General features: G+C 59.6%; 1 protein-coding gene across 1 annotated transcript in view; it reads left to right on the top strand.

Moving 5' to 3' along the window:
* The window catches only part of PEPD (peptidase D), a 112,096-nt gene that overhangs the window by 88,769 nt on the left and 9,762 nt on the right, over positions 1–13,565 (top strand). The window contains exons 11-12 of the mRNA XM_047836422.1: positions 1,596–1,673; positions 11,417–11,565. Coding sequence (XP_047692378.1) covers positions 1,596–1,673; positions 11,417–11,565 — 227 coding nt within the window. The remainder of the gene's footprint in view (positions 1–1,595; positions 1,674–11,416; positions 11,566–13,565) is intronic.

Below are 13,565 nucleotides of genomic sequence, written 5' to 3'. Positions count from 1 at the left end.
ACTACCGTGCCCACATGAGTGCCCGCTTACGCTTGGAAATTGTTCTCCTGAGGCCCCCAGCCGGGGTGGCCCCCTCACTGCCGTGCCCTTCCTGGCCTCCTCTAGGGTGGCCGCTCCCCTGGGGCTGCTGGCTGGCCTTCCTCGTCCCTCCACACAAGCACACACCCAGCGTGTGGGGGCCAGGACGTGGCTTTACCCTGTGATGGCTTTTGTGTGCAGCAGAGCTGGAAGGAGCTCTGTCAGTGCAGGAGGCCGTGGTTGTGTGTGTGTGTGTGTGTGTGTGTGTGTGTGTGTGTGTGTGTGCGCGTGTGCGCGCGCACATGCATGGTTGTCAGTGTGGCTGTGTAAGGAACATCACCACTGTGGTTGAGTCTGGGTCTCTGCCGTAGGGGTGTCACTCTAGGTACCTCTGCATGTGGCACATTGTGGCTGAGGCAGGAAGCTCTGAGTCTCTGTGTGTGTGTCACCTGCACGGTGGCTGGAGGCATGGGGTACAAATGACCATGAGTATGGAGCGGCTCATGGTTGTTAGTGTGTACTATTTTTTTTATATATATTTTTTTAAATGTTTATTTATTTTTGAGAGAGAGAGACACAGTGTGAGCGGGAAAGGGGCAGAGAGAGAGGGAGACACAGAATGGGAAGCAGGCTCCAGGCTCTGAGCTGTCAGCACAGAGCCCGACATGGGGCTCAAACTCACAAACCATGAGATCATGACCTGAGCTGAAGCTGGACACATAACCAACCGAGCCACCCAGGCTTCCCGAGTGTGCAGTGTTGCGTGTCTGTGTGTCTGCATGTGTCACCCTAGGTGTGTGTCTTTGAGGGGCACAACCTGGCTGCGGGTGGCCCCTCCTCTCCCAGGCTCGCCCCAGCCAGTCTCCCCCTGCTCTGCCCCCCTGGGTCAGAGGGTCTGGCCTCTGCCCAGCCAGGACGGAGCCTGCAGCTCTGCTGATGTGCACGTCCTCGGCACATGAATAATACATGTGAACATCTCAGTCTTTGGAAATGTTCTTCTCTGGTGGATAGAGAGAAAAATCATTATTTCTACTTTTATGATTCCTGAGACTCCCGAACAGGGCCATAAATATTACACCCAGGTGGGTTTTTTTTTTTTTTCCTTTGGACAGACTTAAAAGTCCTTTTTTTCTTAAAGGCATCGCTCATTAGGGAAGCAGTCTCGAGCAGAGGAGCCAGCCTTGCAGCATGGTGGCCCCTGACATGGGTCTCCCCTCTCCCTCCGCCAGGACAAGAGGGCTTCCTCAAACTCCCTTCCCTGGGTTTCAGACCCTTGTCCCCCCCACCAGCCCCACATCCCCGGGCCCAAGGGCACCTGCCCAAACAGTACTCACCTGGGGAAGCCCTGACGGTGGCAGCGCTGTGAACCGTGCACTCAGAGGCTTCCACCAGCTGTATGGCTACAGGTGCCGGGGCCGGTGTGCTCCCCACCCACACCTCAGACTGTGGGCCTGATACAGCCCCCGCTGGACCTCTGCTGGAGGGTGGGCGGTAGTGCCCACGGGACAGGGTGGGGTGCCCCCTCCGGGGCCTGCTGGGCGAAGATGGACTGTTGACCTTCCCTGGTTGCTGTGCAGTGGTGAGAATTCGGCCGTGCTGCACTATGGACATGCCGGGGCCCCCAACGACCGGACCATCCAGGACGGAGACATGTGGTGAGTGAGGCCAGCCCTGAGGCGCCCCTGCCCTGGCTCTGCATGTGACCCGCACGGCTGTAGTGGGGCTCTACCTCAAGGGGAACAGACTGGGATCTCTTGGTCCCCACCCTGGGAAGGCTGAGGACAGTGAGGCCCCCAGGCCTGCCCTGGGCCCAAACTTCTTTGCCAGGGCCCCCCACCTACATGGCACCTTCTGTCCATCATCAGAGAAAGAGGATGTGGAGGGCCCTGTGCTGGGGGCCCAAGGTGGCCCCCAGCCCCTGCCCCGTAACTGCCACACTCACACCTCTGTCTTGGTACCAGGAGGGTGGGCACCTAGTCTGAATCAGGGAAGACCCGGAGGGAGCCTCGCCCCCTCTGAATCCTGCCAGCCTCAGCCATCCATAAATGGCCATTAGCCCAGGAGGTCAGAGGCAGTGCTTGACCTTCAAGACTGTTTGCAGGGCTTTTCTGAGCACAGCTTACAGTGCTCACAGCACCCCGTGGAGCCCTGACTAAGCAGGCGTGGGCGGGATCTGCAGCCCCCACCCCTCCGATGGACTGGCCCCTGTTGGCAGAATCATACATCTTGCCCACGACCCCGGTCTGTAGGGCTCATGCTGAGCATATGCCGCTCCTCTTCAGACAGCTGCTCCAGGCCTCGGGAGGGGTCTGTGACCTTGCTGACCTGGACCAGCTCTCTCTTCAGCTCATGGGCGCTGGGCATTCCCTGCTTCTCCTCTCCAGCACCCACATATCAGGCAGGGTCAGCCCAGGCTGCCACAGGGCTACTGAGAACCAGTTAAAGCTGCAAGCCCCGCGTCGCCACCCTGCCTTAACCTGCAGGCATCTTTGCTGTGGTCACCGACACATGGGCGGAGTGGGGGACACGGACTGTCCCACCTGGTTCTCTGGTGCCTTCGCCTCCTGGTTGCCAGGACACCTGAGCAAGATTTCAGCAAGCCTGCTTCCAGTCGGTATCCTGCTGCTTCTCAGAGTGTGGGCGTTGTCCTGCTGGGCTCAGTTCCCGAGCTAGAGCTCTGGCGATGCCTGCACGCTGGCCTGAACCTGAACCGCGTGTAGCTCAGCCCTGCATTGGGGCGGAGGGGAGCCTGCACGCAGGGGTCCCTGGTCCACATCCACTGGGGGGCATGAGCCATGTTCTGAGCTGTCGCTATGTGTTTGCAGAAGCCCACCCAATCCCAGGGTGTCCTTGCCAGGGGCACTGCAGGCTCCGTGACTAGCTGCGCTCACCCGGGTCAGCGGCTGGACGGGATGTTCTGGGTAGGGCCACTGTTGGCAAGAGCCCAGCTCAGCCTTCTGGGAGGAAACAGAGTCACTTAGCTCCCTCCCAGAGCCTCAGTTTACTTCTCTGTTGGTGGAGGTGGCACATGCCTCTCAAGACCACATGGAGGGATAGAAGAGACATGTCAGAAACGCAGGTGCTGAGCTCATGTGCCCTTTCCCAGGGGCCTGGGCCGGCAGGGCAGGGACCAGAACATACAGAGGGGGGCACCGAAAGTGGCTGCACCCTTCCCGAGTCATTCCAGGCATAGGGGCCAAGGGCATGCAAAAACCCTGACAGGAGTCTCCCCAGTGCCTGGCACCAGGGACATCCCTTTGGGTAGATTTTCTCACCCTGTCCCCACCCTGTGTCCCACTGCCCATCTCCACGTGTAGGTGAGGTCACTGAGACACAAGGAGGGTCCAGGTACAGAGCCAGAAGGATTTGGGGAGGGAGTTAGCTGCTTCAGACTTGGCTCAGCTGGAGACGAAGGAAAGACAGGGGAGGGCTCTGCCCTCCGGGCCATGGCTGAGCCACTCGTGGCCCCAAGAAACCACCTGGCATCCCCAGGCACTCTTGCCTCCTGCAACATTTCCTAATGCTCTTTGTGCAGCCCATTCTGGCTGGGCCTGGAGGCCAGGATGTGGGAATCGGTCCTCGGGCAGAGGCAGAGACCTAGCCCTACCAGCAGGTTTCAGCTGTCATTGGACCAGCTCTGGCCTGCCGGAGGGCCCTGTGGCAGCATCATGTGGCCATGAGTTTTTCTCCTCTGTGAGTTTGGCATACCCCAGAGAACTGTCTGCTTCTCTGCTCTCCTCTTTATCTGCCCCCAGTACGATCCTCACCCCAGGAGAGGCTGGTCACTGCTGTGTTCCTGGGGTGGCCACTGCTGGGGTGGGGCCCGGCTGACCGGGGCGCGGCATAGATCAGGTTTCCACACGGCCCAGATGTGGCCTTGGCCCTCGTGGGAGCACATGGCACCTGCATCTGCCGCTTGCAGCTAAGAGAGGAGAGCGATCCAGGAATCCCACGGATGTTAATGCCAAGTCCAAATTGGTGATTTTATTTTTCTCGTACTAACTTTGAAATGTAGCCAGTAGAATAATTATGAGTTTATTATAGTCAATTTATTATGCAGCATTTAGAACAACATGTTTTGTTGATTACTGCTGCTGCCAGATTGCTGGCGGCGTTTATAATCCATTGTTTTATTGAAATTGATCTGCCGAGTGCCTACTGTGTTCGGTAAATAATAAATCACTCTGTTATCCCAACATAAAAGCCACAATACTTTATCATAAGGTATGAAACCAAAATATGAGCATAGCACAGAGTTTCTCCTGAAGCTGAGTGTCTCCCAGAGCCACGGCTATTCCAGGTGCCCACCGGCTGGCACGCTCTGGGTGCTTCAGTCCCCTGAAGTCAGGGGAAAGTGCCCCAGAGATGTTTGAACGTTTAGTGAGGGGCTGTTTGGGGTCAGAGCTGGGCCGGGGCAGTCAGGCTGTACTGGAGAAGGTGGGGGTAGGGCTGAGGCAGCCAGCCTTTCCATCCTTCTCACAGTCCCACACGTGCCCCCGCACCCCTACAGGGAGCCTTAGAGAGCCCGGGCTGTGTGATGATGCCCCTGCCCTCCCCCTCCCCAGCTGAGTGGCTGGTACTCTGAGCCTCAGCTTCTCCATCAGTCACGGGGTGATAGGGCACCTATCTCTGGGAGAATACACAGTGTTGAGTGGGGAGCCTGGCACAGCATGGCCTTGGCAGGTGAGAGCTGCGATGGTGGCCATCCTCAGAGCCAGCAGTCTGGGGCTCGTACCTGTGCTCCGGGGCCCTGAGGCCCATTTTCCAGCAGCTGGCTCCATGACAGACTGGCGGTGAGAGCCACCGGCAGACTCTGAGCCAGGCAGCTCTCGAGTCTCAAGGCCTGTTGTATGTTTTCAGCCCCAGCCCTGTCCTCAAGGTGTGTGCCAAGTAGAGCATGAAGCCAGCCGGGCCCGGCCCACTGCCCATGCCTCTGTCCCTCCAGTACCAGCACCTTCCTAGGAGCTGGGCCATGACCGCTGTTGGCCTCCGTTGTCTCCCTGTGAATTGGGGCTCATAGGTTAGGCATGCTGCTTCTCCCTGCACATCAGCTTTGTCACCCAGAGCGGAGAAGTAAGGGCCTGCCAACTCCGTGGGCCCCTTCCCATTTCTCTCTGCTAGATGCTGTCCTGCTTGCTCTGCGTGACCTTGATGTGGCTTCAGATCGCTGGGGCCCTAGTACTCAGCTCACTCAGGACCGTGAGGCCTCTTGTGGGACCTCTTGGGGCTTTGCCCTGGGCTTAGAGCCCTTTCACCAGGAACCCCATCTCCCCGTCACTATCCCAGAGGAGCCATTAGCTGCTTTCTGTTTTGGAGTTTGAGGCAAGTGGCAGACCTTGTAAACCAGGGTGGCAGGAGTGTGGGAAACTTGCTGATTAATGCTCTTCACATGCTCACACAAGGGGTGGTGGCTACTGTCATTGGACACCCATCCTGGGGGGGATCCCCAGAAGACCCCTCCTCACCAAATCAGCCCCTGCCAGGTGGGTGTGAGGGGAGACATAGCTCCCATGGACTGCACTGGCTTCCCAGAAACCAAAGTCCCAAAGTGGATGGAGGTGCACCCAGGGAGCACCACTGTCCATGTTCAAGTCCACCCGGAAGCAGTACACCAGGGTTGGACCCTCTCTTGTGCTGAACTCCTGGGTCTGAGGCTGGCCTGGCAGCCTTCCCACCTCCCCTGGGGCCAGCCTCAGCAAGAGGGGGCAGGCTGTGCCTCCAGTGGGTTCTGATTTGGAAAACGGCCAGGACACCCCTCCTCAGCTGCTGCTTCCATCCATTTGATCAGGGAGTGGAGCAATGGTTCCTGAGGTAGCATGCCCTGTGTTCCCTCTGAGAACCTTCTAGAACACCTAAGGATCACCAGGCCTGGGTGGCCCAGCTGCAGGCAGCATGTGGGTGCCGAGCCGGATCTCCCAGCACTGGCCAGAAGAGGGCAGTGTTGTCTCAGGATGTGTGGGCGGGCCTCCTTCCTGCCGGCAGTTCTCCTGTGTGCCCCTGGGGCATGGGAGCCAGCCCACTTTCCAGGAGAGAGGCCTGTCCGGCCCCATGCAGTATCCTCTCCCTGCCTCTCCTCTCCTCTCCTCTCCTCTCCTGTCAGCAGACAGGGACCCCTATTTCTCTTCGCCCTGATGATGGTCAGCCTGAAGCCCCGGTTCTCTCTTGCCTTACCCTGCTAACGCAGAGGTGGGGACACAGCACACAGTGGCCAAAGCCCCCTTCTATTTGCCTGGAGAAACCAGGGTTTTCCTCACAGGGAAGCCCCTGGAGACCTCTGACCTATTGCTGGCATGTCAGTGACACATGCTACTGCTCCTGCTGCCCATGTCACAGCCCCAAGCTGCCCTGTCCTTTCCTTCCATAGATGAGGGGACTGGCCTGTGAGGGGCCATGGCCCAGGCAGGCTCTTTCCCTACCTGGCCACCCTTTCCTGCCACCAGCACCATTACCGCCAACTCCTTCCTTCCCTTGTCTCATTCCCAGTCAGTCCCGCAGGTTAGATGTGGGCTAGGCGTGAAACTGCTTGGGGAAGTGACCCTACCTCGCTCCCTCTATCCTGGGCCACCGTGCCATGGGCAGCAGCCTGCATCCATGGGACACCCTGCAGGCCATGGGGGAGGGGGGATGCCGCTCATCCAGGGCCCCAGAAGCCCCCTTAGCATCCCACAGGCTGACAGGACGGTTCTGCGGCCACAGGGAGGGGTAAGTCTGTGCCTGGGGGCTCCTCCCCAGCTGGTGGAACGTCTGGGCTGGGCTCTAGGCCCCGCTTGTCCTGGTGCCTGATGCCCTGGCTGACCTCAGAGAACAAGTGTCACCTCCAGGGCCTACTCCCTGGTGCCAGGCCCAGCCCAGACCCCTCTCCCCTTGCTGTTTGCACAGGGGAACACTTCATTTTCACCCGGCAGCCCCATCCTGAGTTTTTGATGGTCTTACGGACGTGCCCAGGCCTCAGGGCAAGAGAACACTGTCAGGAGGGCACAGGCCCTGCTAGCCTAGACAGCCAGACCGGTGGCTATAACCTTCAGCCTTCCGCCCAGTTAGATGTATCCTTGATGTTCTAACCCAGCCCCAGTTATAATCAGATCCCCCTACCACATGCTTTCTGTCTGTTACATCCTGGCCTGTACCCCACACCCTGTTGACTTCACCACCCACAGTTTGAAAAGCACTGGTCCAGACAGCCTGGGTGCTCACGCACATCATGGGACACTGCACTCCAAAAAAGTGAAATGAACCATGTGCTGTGCTCGTGACACCGACTGAGTCCCTCCTTGGCGGAGGCCGCTGCCCTGACGCCCAGGCTTTGTCCACGGTGCTTCGGTGGTGGCAAGGGCTTGGGTGGGCGCTGTGTCCCGCCCACACATCAGGCCTGGCGCCATGCGGTGTCCTTCCTGGGGACTTGACCCCTCACCGGTGCTCTGCTTCTCTCCACGTCATCCATAGAATGGGAATAGCAGTTCTCTCCAGACACACAGGACGCCCCCGGCCTGTGCCTGCTTTTGTTACCATGGGTACCAGGGATCACCAGCTCTGGGTTCCTGGGGGTGGTTGCTTGGGCAGCTTTCCTGTCTGCCTGGGCCCCATGGGAGGAGTCGCCCCGTGGAGCAGGGTGTGGAGCATGGATGCCTAGGAGGTGTGGGGAGAGGTCTGCTTGATGAGTCAGCCCGCGGCCTCCCAGTGACGGCCTTTGCCCCGCTGGTCCCATCAGGGCCTTGGCACTCCACAGAAGGTTGGGCTGGAGGCGGGCAGGCAGCCCGTGCGCTTCATCTGGAGGGGCTGCCCGCTGGAGTACATCAGCGGGAAAGCGACTAGTACGTCTTCCTCTCTCACCCCGAGGCCTGGAGGGAAGCAGGAGTTTCCGACTTCTCAGAAATCCCCTGGCCTCGCCTGGAACGCAGGCTGGGGCAACTGCAAATTGCCATCTGAAATGCTCCTGCCACCGCACAGAGGCCTGTGTGCATGCACCGTGCCGGTCCTGAGTGAGAGGTGGCCGAGGGCTAGGCCACAGCTCGGGAGGTTGAAGGGAGGCTGCCTACCGAGCGCAGGGAGCCTGGTCCGTGCACAGCAGCGTTTCCCCAAGATGCGGCCCAAGCTGGCCGAACCATCTCAGAGGCCTTCTGCCTGTAGGCCGGCCGGCCTCTGCGGTGGGGCCAGGGGAGCTGAGGTAGGGGCTTAGGGAGGGTCTGGCTGAGCCAATGGTGGCGGGTAGCCCGGGCATGAGGCTGCTGGGGAGGAGCCAAGGGCAGACAGAACCTCTCATCCCGGCCAGAAATAGAACCAGATAAACACATGTGAGGAAAGAGACGCCAGCGTATTGCTTAGAGATGTGTAATATCTCCCCAGATGTCTTAGATTATCATACGCGTTCACTCGGCCAAAGAAGGTAGCGGCCCTGGTGGGTGTCCCCAGGCAGCCGGGGAGGAGGGATCCTGAGCGCTTGGTGGAGCCAAAGTATGACCGAATTCCCCATTGTCACTTTGCGCTCAGAGGGCGGATGAAATGGACACAGAGGAGCTGGAGGGAGATGATTTATGAAAGAGATAGCTTTCGTCCCTGGATTCCAGAGCAGCTTGAATGTGAATAACTTATGTGTGTAGGAACTCTGAGGGGGGTTTAGAAAAAAAAGGGGGGGGGCAGAGAAAGATAGGGAACTGAGAACACGAAAATAGACTCCAGCCCCGTGCCCCGCGCGTCGCTGGGCAGGATGGAGCTGGCCGACTGGGCGTATACTTCCTTCTACAGTAAGCAGATGATTTTCAAACAAAAAATACAAGCAAAGTCTGCTAGAATCTGAACAGTAAGGCCAGGCTGGCTGAGGAGCTCCCAGCACCCACTGTCCCATGTTCTGTGTTTTTGAGGAGAGTTTTTGGAAAACTTGGTCAGGAGTCTTGTCTGCCGAGGAGAAGCGTCTTGTTTTTGCTGCTCTAGATGACTCCAGTGTTCCATGCGCTTTTGTGGGCTTCCTCGTTTTTTAAATAGTTCAATTTCTGTTTTTGTTTGAGACCAGACGGACCAATAGAGCCCTCTGCCGGTGGAGGTGGGGTGGGGGGGCTGCTGCCGATGTGGTGGCCCCCAGGAGTCTGTGTCCCCCAAGCTCCCGGCTCTGTCCTGTCTGCTCAGGCCATTCTTGGACGTTCTGAATCCACAAACCACAAACGATTTTTCTTTTCTTGCCTCTGAGGGGCCCCAATGAAAATGCTCTGCTCCCCGAGTGAAACTGGACCATGGCCCCACACAGACCTGCTCCCCACGCCTTTCTATACATCGGCCCTAAAAGGACACAAACCTGCAGCCGTGGAGGCATCTTCATCTTAAAGGAAGCAAAGCTGAGGCCCTGAGACCCAGTGCTGGAGCCAGGACAAGAGAGCCCATCCCTGGGCTCTGAGCTTCTGACCCCGACATGGGACTTTGCTGGATCAGTGTTCAGAGCCTCACTTTCCCAGCAGGTTAGGGCTAAGCCGCCCTCCCACCCAGCTCTGTGAGTGTGCCCCTGGCAGGAGTAAAGCTACAGGCAGCTGTTGGCCCAAACACCCTGTTGCATCTGGAGCTTCCCAGGGAGCAGATGCCTGGGCGCGTCTGCTCAAGGCCTCTCTGTTTCATCTTCAAGTCACCTCTAGTGAGGCCCAGGTCCTCCCCGTCAGCCTGCCCCAGGCAGAGTCTGCTGGAGTCTATGACTTTGACCCAGCCTGAAGTTCCTGTGCCATCCTGGTTGGGGCTCCCCCCACTCCCGGAGAATCACCTGAGGTGTTATCTCCTGCTTTTTGCACTGTTGACACTGTTTATGGTGTTTTGCAATAGGAAAAAGACAGGAGATTAAAAAGTGCCTGGCTGGGGACTTTGGATTCCGGCAAAGTGTCCAGGGATCCTGAGCATTCAAGTTTTTCTTCTCCAAAGATCTGTTTCTTTGGAGTAGCTGGTGCTTCCTGTCAGGCCACATGACCCGACCCCCCCTGCTCCACCAGCAGGGCCAGGGACCCCCTGCTCTGTCATTTGGGGTCAGGGCCCCAAAGGCAGGCTCGCAGGCAGCCCCTGGAATGTTTGTGGATGGTGGTGTTCACCCCGAGGATTTGGGTTTGGGGGAGAGGCCCCGGTGGAAGGCACAGCTCTGCCCCTGGCTCAGGTTTGCCAGGACCTGTGCAGCTGCAGACCAACCCCCAGGAGAAGCTGAGGACAGAGCCGGGCACCGTCGCAGAGGGCAGCCCCACCACCCCTCAGCTCCTCCCGACTCTGTGGCCACCTGGCACTGAAGACTCAGCAGAATCCTGGGCCTGGGGCTAGACCAGTGGCCCTCAATCGGTTTTGTCACCATGAGCGTCATGGCTTGGCTGATGAAGTGGCTGGGGGTGCTGGTGGGGCCCCCTGTGTGCCTGCTGCCAAACACCCTGCCGAGGTGCTCGGGTGGGATGGGATGTGGAGGGGGCCTCGGTCTGTGCCCCCGTCACTGCTCTCATCCGGGGCCCCTCTGGCGTGGTGACCCAGAAGCCCTTCGCATGACCTGCTGCGTTCCGCCATGGGGGTGCAGGGCAGGATTCCTTCCTGCCCGTGACCCGCGAGGGCCCTAAGGCCCGGGCAGGCAGCAAGGGTGGTGGAGTGGCCCACCCCACCCCCTTCTAGCCCTGCCACACTGAGCCCTGTCACAGGGGGTCCAGAGGGCAGGCCCAGCCGGCCTGTCCTCCGGACTCTGGCGCCGTCCTGCTCGCTGGCTCACAGACCCCGGCTCAGGGCCTCTGCAGCCTTCCTACTCTCCACCTCTGCCTGTGCCCGCTGGTCCCTCCCCTGCCACTGGGATGCCAGGGCACCCTGCTGCGTGTGAGGACCGTCCTCTGCCAGGTCCTCCCTGCTCTTCCCTCAGGCCCTGGAAGAGCACATCTGTGCTATCCCAGCAGGGTCCTCCGGTCGGGGGACCTCCGTGCTGGGACAGAGACACTGGCTGAGCTTTCACTCAGACACGAAGGCCCAGGAGAGCTGGGTGGTGCTCCTTATCCCACTTGTCTGTTGGATGGGGGCATTCCTCCCCACGGCCCCTGCACGGCTCCCATGAGCAGTGCATGGAGGCCAGATGCTGCGTCAGGGCCTGGGGACCTGTCTGCCCCTTCCTCATTCTCCAAGTCAGTCCCCACAGCTGGGCGTCCATAGGCCTTGGAGGGCAGGGGTATGTGTGTGGGATCGGCCCCACTCCAGGCTTCCCTGCTCTGGGGTCAGAGGTCTCTGCTGATGGCACCGTGAGGATGCACTGGGGTGGGAGGCCCCATACTGCTTCCTGTGCTGGTGACCCAGCAAGATGGCTCGGTCTCAGCGCCTGGCGCCTCCAGGGTCCGACAGGCTGCCCTTGAGCCGCGCGGTGGAGAGTTGGAGGGGGGGAGGACACCCCCTACCTCACACCTTCCTCTCCCTGCAGCCTGTTCGACATGGGTGGGGAGTATTACTGCTTCTCTTCCGACATCACCTGCTCCTTCCCTGCCAACGGCAAGTTCACCGCAGACCAGAAGGCCATCTATGAGGCGGTGCTGCGGAGCTGTCGCGCTGTCATGAGCGCCATGAAGCCAGGTGAGGGCACTGGTGGTTGTGGGGCAGGTCCTGCACTGCACAGCCTGACTCGGTCCCCCGTCACCGGAGGAGCTCAGCTGGCCAAGACTCCAGGCGGTGTCAGATCCCCAGGAGCAGTCCTAGGAAAGGGGCCGGCCAGCAAGGAGAGACAGAGCTGGGAATCGGGGAGCTCAGCCCAAGGTCACCCCAAGTCCCACCTGCTACTCTCCACCAGCAAGAACCCCTGGTCGCAGTGGCCACTGGAATATCAGCATGTCCGCTGTCCTCTCCTGGAGCAGGGTCCACTCCAGAGAGGGCTTGATCAGCAAATGCCAACACTGGCATTTGGTTGGACGTCAGGGCGCCCTTCTGTTCAGGCCGCAGCTGGCTCTGGCGTGGGCCGAGTGTCTCCCCAGTGTCTGGGGAATGGTGAGTGGCTGCCACAGAGCCCTCTGGGGACCTGGCCATGACACCCTCGAAGGCTGGACTCTAAGCTCATTCTGAACTCAGAGGGACTATGGCAGTCAGACTGGCATCCCTCCATGGAGCCTTTATTCAGGAAAAGAAAAGATCCCCAAACTATAAAATCCCCAGGATGTGGCCTCTTGAGGCTGATGGCTCTGTGTTGGCTAAACGGCCCCAGGGCCCCCACTGCCCGTTGTTGGGATGAGTTACAGCCTCGGTCATCAGGCCAAGAGCTGCTTTTGAGGGTTCCTCAGCAACTGTCACTTTCTGAGGCAAACTGAGCGGGCCTTTCCGGATGGCCCCCGTCTGGCTACAGAGCCCCCCCACCTAACCCCACCAGAGGTTAGGGAACCACAGAGGGACACTGGCAGACCCCAGCCCGGCCCCCTCACTCATCCAGCAAGAACAGAGCTCGGTGGTCCCAATACGGGGAGCTCAACCCGAAAGGAAAGCTTAAAAGTTAAGCCCCTGCTGGGGTGACGAGGTGATGGGACCTGCGTGTTTCAGCAGCTGCAGAAGGAAGCAGCATCTTCTGTTAATTTTTGAAAAAGCCAAGGTCACGGGGCACCTAGGTGACTCAGTCGGTTGAGGGTCCAACTCTTGATCTTGGCTCAGGTCTTGATCTCAGGGTCGTGAGTTCGAGCCCCACACACGCTGGGCATGATGCCTACTTAAAAAAAAAATTTTTTTTAAGCCTTGGCGGCCACTGAGTATTAACATGGGAACCTCCAGGATGGTTGTTGAGTTGTCAGAAAAGTGGAAGATGGAGTGGCCGATGGCCCCCTTTTGTGTAAGGGGGTGTAAAAGGGAGTGTAAAAGTACCTGCAAATCCACGGAGGAGGCGTAGGAGGGTTGCTGGAAGCCGGGCAGCAGAAGAGCGTGCTGGTGGGCACGGGGTGTTTCTGACCTTTAAACCAGGGAACACATCCCCTATTCCCAGTGAGGTCCAGCCTCGAGAAGCGGTCAGCCATCACCCCGAGGGGCATGCCCCTTCCTGCTCCCTCGACACCACAATGAGAAGGGTTTGTTCAGTTTTGAACACCACTAGCCGTGGGCTGTGGCGTGCTCCCTGGCGTCTGTGAGCACAGCCGCCCGCAGCCCCCGGACATACCTCCAGGACTGGGCCAGGGGCTCCCTCCGCTGTGCTCCCCACACTGTGCCCCCAGCCCGGCCTCCCTGGCAGCACCCCCACCCTCGGGAGAGTCTGCTCACACCTGGGTAGCGCTTCCCAGGTGGGCGTCCTGGCCGACGGCTGACAAAGCGGTCCTCATTCTGCCCAGAAAGTAGTCGGGCCCGCTGTCCCCAGGGCCCCCGGCCAGTTGCACTGAGAAAGGCCTGGTGCTCTGTGCCCTGGACGTGCCTGGCCACGTCCCTCTGGGGGCAGGCAGAAGGCTGGGCTCGACGGAGCTGGTCTGCACAGACTGGGCGGGGTGGTCCTCCCCCAGCGCACAGTGGGGCACGGGCTGGGCCTGTGCTGGGGCCTGGAGGTTCCCTTGGGTGCGGGGTGGGAACGGATCCCTGCTGTAGCCCCCACCTCGCCCACGGATACTGGGGAT

Source organism: Prionailurus viverrinus, chromosome E2 (assembly GCF_022837055.1).
Source record: "Prionailurus viverrinus isolate Anna chromosome E2, UM_Priviv_1.0, whole genome shotgun sequence".
Lineage (NCBI taxonomy): Eukaryota > Metazoa > Chordata > Mammalia > Carnivora > Felidae > Prionailurus > Prionailurus viverrinus.
This window is presented reverse-complemented; position numbering and strand designations above follow the sequence as displayed.